The sequence below is a fragment of the Sapajus apella genome, unplaced genomic scaffold (genome assembly GCF_009761245.1).
Source record: "Sapajus apella isolate SASKATOON/1434 unplaced genomic scaffold, GSC_monkey_1.0 scaffold77, whole genome shotgun sequence".
NCBI classification, from domain to species: domain Eukaryota; kingdom Metazoa; phylum Chordata; class Mammalia; order Primates; family Cebidae; genus Sapajus; species Sapajus apella.
This window is the reverse complement of record NW_022437017.1, coordinates 5,560,280-5,573,916: the sequence shown is the minus strand read 5'-3', so window position 1 is coordinate 5,573,916 and position 13,637 is coordinate 5,560,280. Positions and strand designations below refer to the sequence as shown.

Sequence of the window (13,637 nt, the reverse complement as noted above, 5' to 3'; positions counted from 1 at the left end):
TCTCGAACTCCTGACCTAAAGTGATCTGCTCGCCTTGGCCTCCCAAAGTGCTGGGATTACAAGCATTTGCCCACGCACACAGCCTCCTCTTGAGTTTTGAATAACAGTTTCCAAGGGAGGAGCTCCAGAAAGCAGAAGGCACAGTGCCCAGCACAGAGGGGGAACTATGATCTCTGCTCTGCCTCCAAATACCCACCAGCCTCCTGGACTCTAGGTGAGCCCCCCAGGGGCTCCCCCAGCAGAGACCTTGAAACCCAGACTCCAGAGACCCAGGAGATCCAGCCCTCCGCCTGGGGAAGGCGCAGGCAGAAGGGTCCCAGCCCAGAGGGGTATCCTCACTCCAGGAGGCACTGGATGGCTCTGGTCCTCCTGTTTCCTTACGTGTCCCTAGGGGAATGGGGTTGGCATCTCCAGGGCCACCATGAGCATTTCAGGGGAGGAGGGTACAGGTGGCCCCCAGGAGGGCCCTCGAGACCCTGATGTGGGTGAGTGATGAAGGGAACCAGCACCCGGGGGTCCTCTTCCAAGGCCGGGCCTGTCTCATTATGGAACCAGTGGCTGGGCTGTCCCTCCCACCCTGGACCCTGCAGTGTGACTGGCCCAGTAGGGCCCCTGACCCTCTCCTGGGTTCTGGGTGCTGTTTCACGTCACCATCGTGGGTGGAGGTTTCCAGGTTCCCCAGGTGCTGCATGCACCCCGCTCTTTCAGACGTGAGCATGGTTTCCCCACCCCCGCTCCTTCACACGTGAGCATCTGCTCCCACCCTCAGACCATCCAATGAAGCCCCCTGCACCCACCTGTCTGAACAAGAGCCTGGCCCTTCCCGCCCTCCCTGCAGTGACTGTGGCTTCTTGGGGACAGGAGGAGCCTGGGTGGGGATCTGGAGGCTGCTTCTCAAGCGCTGCCTTGACAGCTGTGTCTCCAAGGAAGTTCCTGCCCCTCTCTGGGCAGCCTTGCTTTTCCCCACCAAACAAGGGTGTGAAAATCCTTAGAACGTGTGAAGCTGGGGAGCAGCTCAGGAGGCCCCTGCCTCTGCCGGCAGAGTCTGATCTTCCAGGGCTGGGACTCAAGGGGTTTAGGGTGTCCTGTGATTCCAGGGCTCCCCTGCTAGGCTCTGGAGGCCTCACTGTGAGGCCTGGGGTGCAGCCTCGCCAGTCCTCAGGATGATGGGGTGAGGGGCCAGGCGTGCATGTCCAGGCCCCTCTGCATCCCCAAGGCTACCGCATGGACACGGAGCTGAAAGGTGAAATGTGCTTTAATGGGGGGTGGCTCCCAGGTCCTGCCTGGGCCCCGGGGGAGTGGCGCTGGCTGGGCCTGCGGGCTGGCTGGCCTTCCCTCCCGGTTTTCCCTTCTTGGCTGTTGAGGCCTTTCTCTTGCTGGGCAGAATGGGGGCCGAGTCATTGGCGACAGGGGGCCCCGGGCGGGGCGGCTGCTCCTCGTCCAGCGCCTTGAAGTTGAAGAGGTCAACACTGGACACGGTGTCCAGGATCTCAGGCACGCTGTAGTCGAAGGACAGCAGGTCCTCAGGCAGACGCAGCGAGTGGATGTCGTCGGCCGGGTTCCTGCCACCGCCGTCAGGCAGGGCCAGCCCGGGGACCTTGCGTGGGGCCCTCTTGGGCTCGGTGGCGCCCGGCAGGCAGTCGAAGAGCTTCATGGCGTCCTCCAGCAGAACCATGTCTGGGAGTGCCTTGGCCTCGCCCGCCCCCAGCAGGGCCCTCTCCTTGGCCTTGGCCACCTTGGGCTCACTGGAGCCGGGTGGGCACAGCAGCACCCGGGGCCCGGCCCCACTGCCCTGCGGCTCCTTGGTGGGGAAGGCCAGGGGCTCGGGCCCAGGGAAGTGGCCAGGGTGGCCCTGGAGGCGGCTGTAGGTGTCCAGGGGCAGCGTGGACTCTGCAGGCAGCGGGATGAGTACAGGGGGTGGCTTGTTCTCCTTGGGGGGTGGGGCTGGCGGCGGGGCCAGGCCTTCCTCGAGTGGCGGCAGGGGCAGCTCCATGAAGGCGGTGGGCCCCGAGTCCCCCGCAAAGCCCAGAGCCTCTGGCCCAGGGCCCTCAGGCGGGAAGTAGGGCAGGAGGAACTGGGGCCCCCCGGGCACCGGCTGGTAGTGGGGGTATGGGGGCCGCCCCGGGGCCTTGAGGTAGGGCTGCGGCTCCAGGAGGTAGCTGCCTGGGGTGGAAGGGCCCCCCGCTGGCCCCCCACCACTCGCCGCCAGCTTGTACAGGGCCGACTGGCCCAGGTCGGGGGTGGTCCACTCGATCCGATAGATGCGGGGGTCGAAAAAGCACCCACATGGGGCCATCTGGAAACCTGTGGGTGGCGGGCGGGTGCCCTGAGAGCAGCTGCCGCCTGGGGGGCCCAGCCCAAGCCTGGGGGCCTGTCTGGGGGATGCCACGAGAACGTTGCCTTTGGGGAGCTCCTTTGGGGGATGGGAGACAGGTATCACTTTGGGGCCCTGGCTGGGTGATGGGGATACAGTTTGTCTTTGGGGCTCACTGGGGGACCTGTGTGAAGCGTGGGGAGCAGAGGCCATGCCTTTGGGCCCCCACCTAGGGGTGAGGCAGGGGCAAGCTGGGCCCCCAACACCCAAACCCACTCCCAGCCTCGTCAAGGGTACAGGGGAGGCTGGTACCTGCTGGAGGGGCCGGCAACACCTCTTTCTCTGGGTTTGGGGGATGATAGAGGTTCAACGAGGCTGTGGACAAAGATGGCCAGGTGGGTGGGGCCCTGAGGTGGGTGGGCCCCCAAACTCTCCCCAGCAGGCGTCCACGCCGACCCCATCATACCCATGGCAGGAGGCGGCTCGGTGCAGGTGGGAGCAGACTGGCTGCCCAGCGCCTCGGCCCCCTCCAGACTCTGGGGGCTGAAGCCTTCCTGGGTAACTGCAGAAGCGTAGAAGGATTTGGGGTGCTGCATGGAGCGGCGGGGGGCCCAGTCCAGGCAGGCCAGGAGGGCGGCAGTGGGGGCACAGGTGGCCCAAGCAGAGCACAGGCTGAGAACCCAGCGGGGTTCTGTTTGCCTGGTTACTCCGGGCAGCGGGTTCCAGCCTGCAGCCCGCTTACTGGTTGGGGTTCTGGGTGTCGGGGGTGGGCAGGGGCAGATGGTGGCAGAGACGGTCATCACCAGGGGCGGGAGGACCCTGAGCCAGGCCCTCTGCCTCTTCCAGCAACACCCCTCTAACAGCTTCGAGGCTGCCTCCTCCAGGCAGGCTGCCCTGATCCACACCCACGCAGGCTGAGGCCCCCCCAGGTTTTGCACCTGCTACCTTCTTCGGGGTTAAGGCCTCTCTGGGGGCATCACCGAGCTTGGGGCACGGAGGCGGCCAAAAGGTTTGGGGAAGGTGGGGGCTGGGGAGGGGCAGCTTCAGGGTCACAGAAAAGCCTTGATTTTAAAAGAATAAAATTTATTGTCCTCTTCTGCCCCCAGGGTACCCCTGGGGAAGCCCCCGAGGCTACTTGTAGGCGTTGGCCTTGTGCTTCGGCAAGAAGGTGAAGTTGGGGGGCACCGGCCCAAGGAGCATCTCGCTGTGGGAGGGCGGGAGAAAAGCAGGGTCAGGCCCCAGGCCTGTGCAGTGCCCCCCATGACCCAGGGCGCCCCGACTCCAGCCCCCGGGCACCTGATGCGGATCCAGTCGTCTGCCTTCTGGCTGGCCATCAGCGTCTCCAGGTAGTCTCGGCCCAGGTAGTAGGGCGGCCGCTCGTTGATCCTCTGTGGGAGCCGCTCCAGCAGCCCCACGGGCACATACCTGCGGGCGGGTGGGCGGGCAGCAGGCTCCAGTCAGCCCCACTGGCCCTACCCGGCCACGGCCCACGCGCCGTCCACCCCAGCCAGCCCCGGTGCCCACCGGCACAGGAAGGACAGCCACTGGAGCAGGAAGCGCCGGGTCTTCTCCACGCCCTGCGTGTCCGAGCCCCAGTGCTCCAGGCCGTAGCTGGTGAAGTCCCGCAGGATGTCCAGGCGCTCGGACGACGAGATGTCCCAGTGCCGCTGCTCCTTGATCTCCGTGAACAGCCACGGCTTGAGGAGGGCACCCCTGCGGGGCGGGTGACGGTCAGTGGTCGCAGCCACCAGCCTGCCTGGGATCGTGTGGCCTCTGTTTCCAAGGCGTGGACTGAGCTGGGGCCCAGACCACGAAACCTGCAAGGCTAATATGCCTCCCAGCTGTGCGCACACAACCTTTAAAACCCAGAACTATTTTTTGTTTTTTTTTTGAGACGGAGTCTCGCTCTTGTTACCCAGGCTGGAGTGCAATGGCGCGATCTCGGCTCACCGCAACCTCCGCCTCCTGGGTTCAGGCAATTCTCCTGCCTCAGCCTCCTGAGTAGCTGGGATTACAGGCACACGCCACCATGCCCAGCTAATTTTTTGTAGCTTTAGTAGAGACGGGGTTTCACCATGTTGACCAGGATGGTCTCGATCTCTTGACCTCGTGATCCACCCGCCTCGGCCTCCCAAAGTGCTGGGATTACAGGCTTGAGCCACCGCGCCCGGCCAGGACTTTCTATTTTTTGTTTTTGAGATGGAGTCCTGCTCTTGTACCCCAGGCTGGTGTGCAGTGGTGTGATCCTGGCTCACCGCAACCTCCGCCTCCTGGGTTCAAGCGATTCTCCTGCCTCAGCCTCCCAAGTAGTTGGGATTACAGGCTTGTGCACCACACCTGGCTAATTTTCGTATTTTTAGTAGAGATGGGGTTTCGCCATGTTGGCCAGGCTGGTCTTGAACTCCTGACCTCGGGTAATCCACCTGGCTCAGCCTCCCAATGTGCTGGGATTACAGACGTGAGCCACCGCACCCGGCCAAAGCCCAGGACTTTCAAACCACAATAATCAGATCCCACAGCAGCAGCAATTTCCAGTCCCCTCTGCCCCATGCAGCTGCAACTCCTGACATCGCTCTCCCCCTCCCGTCTCGGGAACGCCCCGCCACAGAGCAGAGGTGGGCGACGGCGTGTCGGGTTCGGGGCGCCGCTGCTGTGCATGAAGCTGGAGCTGGATCTCGGTAAGCCCCGGGGCACTTACCGGGCAATCATGACCCCAGCGACACCAGTCTGCATGGCGTGGTTGGCGTCCTCAAATGACAAGATGTCCCCGTTTCCTGAGGAGACGGAAGCTGGGGTCTCAGGGAGCCACGGGCAGGCGGGACCGTAGGGTCCTGCTCACCAGCCCTTTGGGAGTTTTGGCTGACCCGGGGCCCCTATCAGGGGGGTAGGAGGGGGTCCCAGGTGGGAAGGCAAGCAGCCCAGAGGTGTGAGTGGCCTGGGGTGGGAGGGACCGGGAGGCGGCTTCCCGGAGTACCCACCGAACAGGGGCATGGGGCTGGCAGCCTTCACGCACTGCTCGATGTACTGCCAGTCGGCCAGCTTGGTGTAGCGCTGCTCCCGAGAGCGGCCGTGGAGCTGGGGGAGAAGCCGCCACGCAGGGTAGGAGGCAGAGAGTGAGACGCAGAGAGAGAGAGACCGAGAGAGCCAGGCTGAGAGGGACAGAGAGAGAGGTAGAGGCAGAGACGGAGGGAGGTGCAGAGGTGAAGAGGGAGGGAGGGACGGGACGAAAGGAGCCGTTACGAAGGGACAAAGGGCGACCCCGAGGCCCTGATGCCTGGGGTGTCCTCAGACCCACCGTGACAAGTGCCACACCCCAGTCCCGCAGCTCGGGCAGCAGGCGGTGCGCCAGGTTCACGCGCTCCTGGACGCCTGTGCGGATCTTCACAGTCAGTGGCACGTCCAGTACCTACAGGATGGTGGGAGGTGGCGGGAGACGGCGGGAGGTGGCGGGAGATGGTGGGAGGTGGTAGGAAATGGTGGGGGGAGGTGGTGGGAAATGGTGGGGGGAGGTGGAAGGCAGGGCAGTTGTTTGGGGCCCGGCATGGGGACGTGGCTGGCTGTACCTGGTTCATGCCACGGACAATCTGCTGGAATTTGGCCAAGCGATTCATGAGGGCACAGCCCCCACCCTGGAGAAGACACGCGGTGGAGGGAGAGCAGGACCTAGGCCGAGACCCCTCACCCCTGCGGCCCTGAGGCCCCCGCCAGGAGATGCCAACCCACAGGCCACACCTGAGCCCAAACCCCTGACCCACCACCCACGACATGGCCGGCGGGCTCAGTGCCCTCCTGCCCAGATGGGGAAACCGAGGCACACGTCCGGATCTGCTACCTTCTTGTACACGAGGTCGATGGGGCAGCCGACGTTGATGTCCACAAAGTCCACCTCCACGGTGCGGTTCAGCAGCTCAGCACACTTGGTCATGGTGTCGGGGAAGGCGCCCTCTAGGTGGGGGGGGCCAACGGCAGGGGGGGGGGGGGGGGGGGGGGGGGGGGTGAGGACAGTCCAAACTGTCCCCACTTGGCCATTCCCTGCTTACTGGGAAGCGCTGAGCCAGCGGCCTCCTCCCTCAGGGCCTCCTGGGAAGGAGCCAAGATCTGTCTATGAGGCACCTGTCCCCGGCCACGGCCGTCACCTCCATCCCACAGCTGCGGCCAGGGGGTCGGGCAGGCAACCAGGACAGGCCTGGAACCAGGCCCTGAGAAAGTGGCTGAGGGCCCCTCTGCTCTCCCTCCCCCAGGACAGACACTGACCTGGACGCCAAAGACATCCTCGCACTGGTGGCGTTTGAGCAGGGCCCACTCGGACATCTGGCCCTGCAGCAGGTTGGTGCAGACGGCCATCTCTCCGCATGTCACGTCCGCCCCGAAACGCTTGCAGATCCGCCGGAAGGGCAGGTTCCCACACTGCAGGTGGCAGGACAGACACACGCTGGTGCATGCGCGCGCGCACACACACACACACGTTGCATCATACACACACACTCATACACGCATATACACACACACACATGCACACGCACACACATACACACACACATGCACACATATACGCACGCATACACACTGTGGGGTGGTAGGACAAACACATGCCTGCACATGCAAGCACACACACACACACACACATGTGCACACACACACAGGACACACACACATGCCTGCATGCATACACACATACACACACGGGCTGTCAGGATACGCTCATGCCTGCATGCACACACACACACACACACACACACACATTCAGGGTGGCAGGACAGATACACACACCCAGGCACGCACACACACCCAGGCACGCACACACACACACAGCAGGTAGCAGGACATGTGCTCTGGCATGCACGCATACACACATCACACACACATTCAGGATGGCAGGACAGACACGCTCAGGCATGCTGGCACACACACATACACACACACATACACACATGCACTGGGGGTGGCAGGACACACACGCTCGCACAGGCATGCACACGCGCGCGCGCGCGCACACACACACACACACAGAGTGACCATGTGGCGGGCAGGGCCCCTGGACATGCGCCACAGCCCCAAAATCCAGCAGGGGGGACAGACACTGAGCCCTGCTGGAGGGACCACACTGCCACCCTGCCACCCCAGCAATCAGAGCCAGCTCCTACCGTGGTGAGGGGGGCCAGGTACAGTTTGCCACGGATGTCCAGCTGGAGGGAAAAACATACACCCCAGTGAAGCCTGGCTCTCCACCCCGGCTGCTGAGGCCCTGGAGCCACCCTTCCCCCAGAGTCTAGGAGGCACTCTGCCCTGCCCCAAATGGCCTGGCTCCCTTTCTGGGCTTCTGCATGTGCCAATCAGTCCCTTCATAAGGAATGTTCTTTCCCTTATTGTCTCCTCCACTGGAGAGCTTCTACTCAACCATCCAAACCCAGCCCCAATGCCCCTTCTTCCAGGAAGCCTTCCATACTGCCCACCCTGCCCAACCCTGACCCTCTAGGACTGAGAGTATGTCTGGCTTTTTTTTTTTTTTTTTTTGAGACGGAGTTTCACTCTGTTGCCCAGGCTGGAGTAAAAAGGCACAATCTCGGCTCACTGCAACCTCCGCCTCCTGGGTTCAAGCAGTTCTCCAGCCTCAGCCTCCTGAGTAGCTGGGATTAGAGGTGCCTGCCACCACACCTGGCTAATGTTTATATTTTTAGTAGAGATGGGGTTTCACCATGATGGCCAGGCTGGTCTCAAACTCCTGACCTCAAGTGATTTGCCTGCTTTGGCCTCAAGTGCTGGGATTCCAGGCGTGAGCCACTACACTCAGCCCTGTCCAGCTCTTTCTGTCCCCACCAGAGCGGGACCTCCTGAAGGCTGGGCCCAAGACAGCACAGATGGCGTCTCAGCCAGGAGCTCCTTCAGGGCACAGCCACTGACTCCCAGGCATCTCAAACAGGAACGTGCACACAGCTGGTGCCTAATAGATGCACAGCAGACGGACAGGTCTGCTACTGGCACTGTCCTCAACACGTACCCGCTTCTTCTCACAGGGCCGCAGCCTGACCACGTCCTCGTCCGTCAGGGGCCCGCAGGTCCGCACGGGGCCGCTGGGAGGGGAGCCAGCGCCTGGCTCTGCGGGGGCCTGCTGGGCACCACAGTTGTCCTGGCTTGGAGCCCCCCCGGCTGCTGCGCCATCGGGGACAGTGGCAGCAGGTGTGGGGCCAGGGGGCCGGCCCTGGCTTAACTGGCGCAGGGCCCGCTCGGCTCGCTCGAAGCGGACCTGGCGCTTCCGCAGCCGCTGCTGCAGGCCTTTGTCCAGGCCGTTACGCACGGGCGGGGGCTGGGCACAGCGAGCTGCCAACTCCTCCCGCACCAGGTTCTGGCCCTCGGGCCCCAGATGGGCCCCAGCGAAGCGGCAGGTCACGCCGTAGGGGCAGCGGCCGAAGGTCTCGAAGAGCACACAGCGGGGGCCCAGGTCGGCTGGCTTGGTCTCCAGGTAGCCTCCCACGTCATGCAGGAAGCGGCAGCGATCCCCGAAGACACACTTAGCGGCTGACTCCTGCGGGGACACAGGGAGGGAGTGAGGGAGGACAGGGAGGGCCCCGGGGCAGCCCAGCAGCCGGGGCTCAAGCGAGATCACCCCTCCTGGCTCTGTGTCCCTGAGCAAGTCAGGCAGCTCACCGTGCCGCTGCGTCTCCATCTGTACAACTGAAGAAGAAAAATAATACTGGCCGGGCGCCGTGGCTCACGCCTGTAATCCCAGCACTTTGGGAGGCTGAGGTGGGTGGATCATGAGGTCAGGAGTTCAAGACCAGCCCGGCCAAGATGGTGAAACCCCGTCTCTACTCAAAATACAAAAATTAGCCGGGCACAGTGGCGGGCGCCTGTAATCCCAACAACTTGGGAGGCTAAGGCAGGAGAATTGCTTGAACCCGGGAGGCGGGGGTTGTAGTGAGCCAAGATCGGGACACTGCACTCTAGCCTGGGAGACACAGCAAGACTCCGTCTCAAAAAAAAATTTTTGTTTTGAATAATACCAGTTATGGTAAAACAAAACCTTATAATTTGTAGTTACCATATAATAAAGTAAACGCTGCCCTGTTGCGTGCTGTTTAACATCATACGTTTCCAGCTCCGTTTAAGGCAAAGTAACTGCCTTCCTGCACGCCATTGAACCCTATCTATCCTCCCCATGTTCTTAGCAAAGTTCCCAGGCATCTTAAAATCCCTGCTTTTCTTGCTAACCAGCTGCAGGGCCACAAAGCAAATTCAAAACTGCAAAATGCGTTTCTCAAAATGTTACTTTTCAAATGGAAAGGACATCACAATATACGTCACAAGTTAATTACTGTTTGTCCTGGCTTCTGTAAACTTGCTCTCTGCTTCGTCATCCTGTACCACCCAAGTGCATAAAAAGCACCCATGGGCCGGGCTCGGTGGCTCAAGCCTGTAATCCCAGCACTTTGGGAGGCCGAGGCGGGTGGATCGCGAGGTCAAGAGATCGAGACCATCCTGGTCAACATGGTGAAACCCCGTCTCTACTAAAACTACAAAAAATTAGCTGGGCATGGTGGCGCGTGCCTGTAATCCCAGCTACTCAGGAGGCTGAGGCAGGAGAATTGCCTGAACCCAGGAGGCAGAGGTTGCGGTGAGCCGAGATCGCGCCATTGCACTCCAGCCTGGGTAACAAGAGCGAAACTCCGTCTCAAAAAAAAAAGCACCCATGTTCTCTGTCCTCTGCTCAAAATTAAAAAGCAATTCCGGGCCGGGTGCAGTGGCTCAGGCCTGTAATCCCAGCAGTTTGGGAGGCTGAGGCGGGCGGATCACAAGGTCAGGAGATCAAGACCATCCAGGCAAACGTGGTAAAACCCCATCTCTACTAAAAATGCAAAAATTAGCTGGCCACGGTGGCGCGTGCCTGTATCCCAGCTCCTCGAGAGGCTGAGGCAGGAGAATCACTTGAACCAGAGAGTCAGAGGTTGCAGTGAGCCAAGATCACGCCACTGCACTCCAGCCTGGAGACAGAGTAAGACTCTGTCACGCCAAAAAAAAAAAAAGCAAATCGGCCGGGTGCGGTGGCTCACGCCTGTAATTCCAGTACTTTGGGAGGCCAAGGCGGGTGGATCACAAGGTCAAGAGATCGAGACCATCCTGGTCAACATGGTGAAACCCCGTCTCTACTAAAACTACAAAACATTAGCTGGGCATGGTGGCACGTGCCTGTAATCCCAGCTACTCAGGAGGCTGAGGCAGGAGAATTGCCTGAACCCAGGAGGCGGAGGTTGCGGTGAGCCGAGATCGCGCCATTGCACGCCAGCCTGGGTAAAAAAAAAAAACCCCCCTCCGTCTCAAAAAAAAAAAAAAAAGCAAATCTGCTAAGCCTGTAATCACGTTAAATAAAATCCTCCTGCCACCCCAGCGGTCTCTCCCAATGTCTAATTTCCCCATCCACAATGAAACTGTGACAAGCCTACAATATATCCCGAGGAAGAGGAAGACGGAATGGCACCAGGGCAAGCTGATGGCCCAGGAGCTTTCAATTACCCAATGCCAAAAAATACACCTGCTCCTGCCTGCCCTGGCAGCAATGCTCCCGTGGCTGCACTCACCTGGATCAGGGAGGGGCACAACCTGTTCTTGTCGTAGTGGGTGGGTTTCACATGGGTCCGGCCCTTGTTCTGGCCCCGGGCCCTCTTCTGAGTCTGCTGCTGCTCCCGGGGCTCTGCTGTCTCCTCCTTCTGCCCGTTGCCCGTCTGCCTGTCCTCCGCCTGTCCTTCCGCCGACTGTCCATCCTCCAGTCGGATACGCTTAGCTTCAGGCTCAGCCAGGTCATTGCCACCAGGGTCTCCTACCTCGGTTTCCCGGCAAGGCTTCTCCTGGCCTTTAGCTTCCAGGAATTCATGAAACTGCTCCTTGGTGGTGAGGTATCTGCCGACAGAAAGGGAAAGGAAAACCCTTGGAACATCAACACTGGGGAAACAAGACTAGAAACACTTGTCCGTGTTTAAATCCTTCTGCTGACGGTGAGCTCACTACTTAACCAGCCAGCTCCTAGCCTGGGAGCAACTCAGAGCCTCAAAAAGGACTATTTTGTCTGGGCGCCGTGGCTCACGCCTGTAATACGAGCACTTTGGGAGGCCAAGGCGAGTGGATCACCTGAGGTCAGGAGTTCGAGACCGGCCTGACCAACATGGAGAAAACCTGTCTCTACTATAAATAGAAAACTAGCCGGGCGTGGTGGCGCGCTCCTATAATCCCAGTTACTCAGAAGGCTGACAGGAGAATCGCCTGAACCCGGGTGGCAGCCGAGATCGTGCCACTGTACTCCAGCCTGGGCAACAGAGCGAAGCTCCGTCTCAAAAATAATAATAATAATGCCATTGTGCCTGGGTCCTGATTGTCAAAAGCATTGCGCGAAACTACAGGTTATATCAGCCAAGAACATCCCTGCGCAAGTTGGGCTAAGAAAAACTACAAGTCCCAGCATGCCTTGAAATGGAGGCCAAGCCACCACATTTCCCAGCACGCCTTTCGGCCCTTCAAACACCGCATGCCCAGCGGCACTCCCTTCAAGCACTAAAGGCCGCTGGCGGAGCACATGCGCGGTACGTCCATATGAAGGGACTACAATCCCCAGGATGTACCGCGGACCTGACCTCAATTCCCCCCTGCCCTAGCATGCACGTGCTGTCTTTCGCGCACGTGACAGTCCCCAACGTGCACGATCTCAGATACCTCCGCTGACCACGCTGCAGGCGGAAGAACGGCCCGGACTGAACAGCCGGTGGTTTCCCGCCCTCAGCCGCTGCCTAATCTCCCGGCATGCACCGCTCAAGCCGCACTATGGGTGCCGAGAAGGACCCATGAGATTCCCTCCTGCCCCGGCGACTCACTGAGGCTTAATGGGCGCCACTCCTCTTTCCAACGCGCCGGTTCCTGAGTCACAGCCACTGCCATTCTCTGGAGGGGCCTCCGCCGCTTCCTCCGCCATCGGCGCCCCTCAATCCCGCTCTGGAGTGTGGCGGGAAGGCCTTCCGGGTCGTGCGTGTCTTCTCTGGTTGTGCTGGGGAAGTGCGCATGCTCCTGTCGTTCCAATGACGCCATTGCGCGCTCGTGACATCACGGGGGCGGTGCCTGCACGTGGGTGGAGCCTCAGTTCATATATAAACCAGAGCCTGGCTTGCTGCAAACTGGACTGCAGTCGACTTCTGCACTCATCGGAGTTACCTGCTAGGGTGTTTTAGTGGTTTTTTTTTTTTTTTTTTTTTTTTTTTTTTGGTGGTTTTTTTTTTTTTTTTGAGACGGAGTTTCGCTCTCGTTACCCAGGCTGGAGTGCAATGGCGCGATCTCGGCTCACCGCAACCTCCGCCTCCTGGGTTCAGGCAATTCTCCTGCCTCAACCTCCTGAGTAGCTGGGATTACAGGCACGCGCCACCATGCCCAGCTAATTTTTTGTAGTTTTAGTAGAGACGGGGTTTCACCATGTTGACCAGGATGGTCTCGATCTCTTGACCTCGTGATCCACCCGCCTCGGCCTCCCAAAGTGCTGGGATTACAGGCTTGAGCCACCGCGCCCGGCCTTTAGTGGTTTTTGTCTGTTTTGTTTGAAGCAGGTCTCGTTCTGTCGCCCAGGCTGGAGTGTAGTGGTGCGATCACGACTCACTGCAGCTTCGTCCTGGGCTCAAGCAATCCTCTGCCTCAGCCTCCCGAGTGGCTGGGTCTACAGACATACACCACTAGGCCTGACTAATTTTTAAATTTTTCGTAGAGACGAGGTCTCGCCAGGGCAATATCGAATTCCTGGGCTCAAGCGATTGTCCCACTTGTGCCTCCCAAAGTGTTGGGCTTACAGGCGTGAGCCACAGTTTCCGGCCCCTGCTAGGGTTTTTTAAAATGTAAATTTGCCCGGGCGCCACCCCACGGTGGCTCACGCTTGTAATCGCAGCACTTCGGGAGGCCGAGGCGAGCGGATCATCTTAGGTAGGAGTTGGAGACCAGCCTGGCTAACATGGTGAAACGCCGCCTCTACTAAAAATACAAAAATTAGCCAGGCGTTGTGGTGTGCGCCTGTAATCCCAGCTACTGAGCAGGCTGAGGCAGGAGAATTGCTTGAACCCGGGAGGCGGAGGTTGCGGTGAACTGAGATCCGCCACTTCACTCCAGCCTGGGCAGCAAAGCAAAACTCCGTCTCAGAACAAACAAAAAAACTAAATTACACTGTCTTTATGCAGGATATTAGTTCAACAAATAATTAGTTGAGCACCCGTATGCCGGATGCTGTCCTACATGTTGGGGGTGTGGTGGTAAACAAAATGGAGAAATCCTTGCCTTTAAGAGCAAACTTGGGAGTCGGAAACAG

General features: G+C 60.1%; 2 protein-coding genes across 4 annotated transcripts; both read right to left on the bottom strand.

The window, feature by feature from the left end:
• Nucleotides 1–1,239: 1,239 nt before the first annotated feature.
• Nucleotides 1,240–3,264, bottom strand: PRR22 (proline rich 22). Its single transcript, XM_032252136.1, has 3 exons — nucleotides 2,781–3,264; nucleotides 2,627–2,689; nucleotides 1,240–2,304 (listed from the first exon to the last, which is right to left on the bottom strand). The coding sequence occupies exons 1-3, from the start codon at nucleotides 3,112–3,114 to the stop codon at nucleotides 1,256–1,258; spliced, it is 1,446 nt and encodes a 481-aa protein (XP_032108027.1). The 5' UTR covers nucleotides 3,115–3,264; the 3' UTR covers nucleotides 1,240–1,255.
• Nucleotides 3,265–3,275: 11 nt separating this feature from the next.
• On the bottom strand, nucleotides 3,276–12,369 carry DUS3L (dihydrouridine synthase 3 like). 3 transcript variants are annotated; one of them, XM_032252134.1, is made up of 14 exons: nucleotides 12,172–12,368; nucleotides 10,888–11,206; nucleotides 8,437–8,837; nucleotides 8,313–8,397; nucleotides 7,459–7,500; nucleotides 6,569–6,721; nucleotides 6,147–6,263; nucleotides 5,878–5,943; nucleotides 5,610–5,720; nucleotides 5,293–5,389; nucleotides 5,013–5,088; nucleotides 3,839–3,995; nucleotides 3,611–3,739; nucleotides 3,276–3,518 (listed from the first exon to the last, which is right to left on the bottom strand). In XM_032252134.1, the coding sequence occupies exons 1-14, from the start codon at nucleotides 12,267–12,269 to the stop codon at nucleotides 3,291–3,293; spliced, it is 2,079 nt and encodes a 692-aa protein (XP_032108025.1). In that variant the 5' UTR covers nucleotides 12,270–12,368; the 3' UTR covers nucleotides 3,276–3,290. The 3 variants fall into 3 exon arrangements, with proteins under 3 accessions (XP_032108025.1, XP_032108023.1, XP_032108026.1); XM_032252132.1 differs by having other exon boundaries at nucleotides 8,313–8,837; nucleotides 12,172–12,369; XM_032252135.1 differs by having other exon boundaries at nucleotides 3,381–3,518; nucleotides 3,839–4,027; nucleotides 8,313–8,837.
• Nucleotides 12,370–13,637: the final 1,268 nt, after the last annotated feature.

Coding starts and splice junctions, on each gene's coding strand:
- PRR22 (XM_032252136.1), bottom strand. CDS start 3,114: ATGACCGTCTCTGCCACCATCTGCCCCTGCCCACCCCCGACACCCAGA. Junction 2,690..2,780: donor CGAGCCGCCTCCTGCCATGG/GTATGATGGGGT, acceptor CTTTGTCCACAG/CCTCGTTGAACCTCTATCAT. Junction 2,305..2,626: donor GTTGCCGGCCCCTCCAGCAG/GTACCAGCCTCC, acceptor CGCCACCCACAG/GTTTCCAGATGGCCCCATGT.
- DUS3L (XM_032252132.1), bottom strand. CDS start 12,269: ATGGCGGAGGAAGCGGCGGAGGCCCCTCCAGAGAATGGCAGTGGCTGT. Junction 6,264..6,568: donor AGGATGTCTTTGGCGTCCAG/GTCAGTGTCTGT, acceptor GGCCCCCCCCAC/CTAGAGGGCGCCTTCCCCGA. Junction 3,996..5,012: donor GCTGGGGTCATGATTGCCCG/GTAAGTGCCCCG, acceptor GGCTGTTCACGG/AGATCAAGGAGCAGCGGCAC.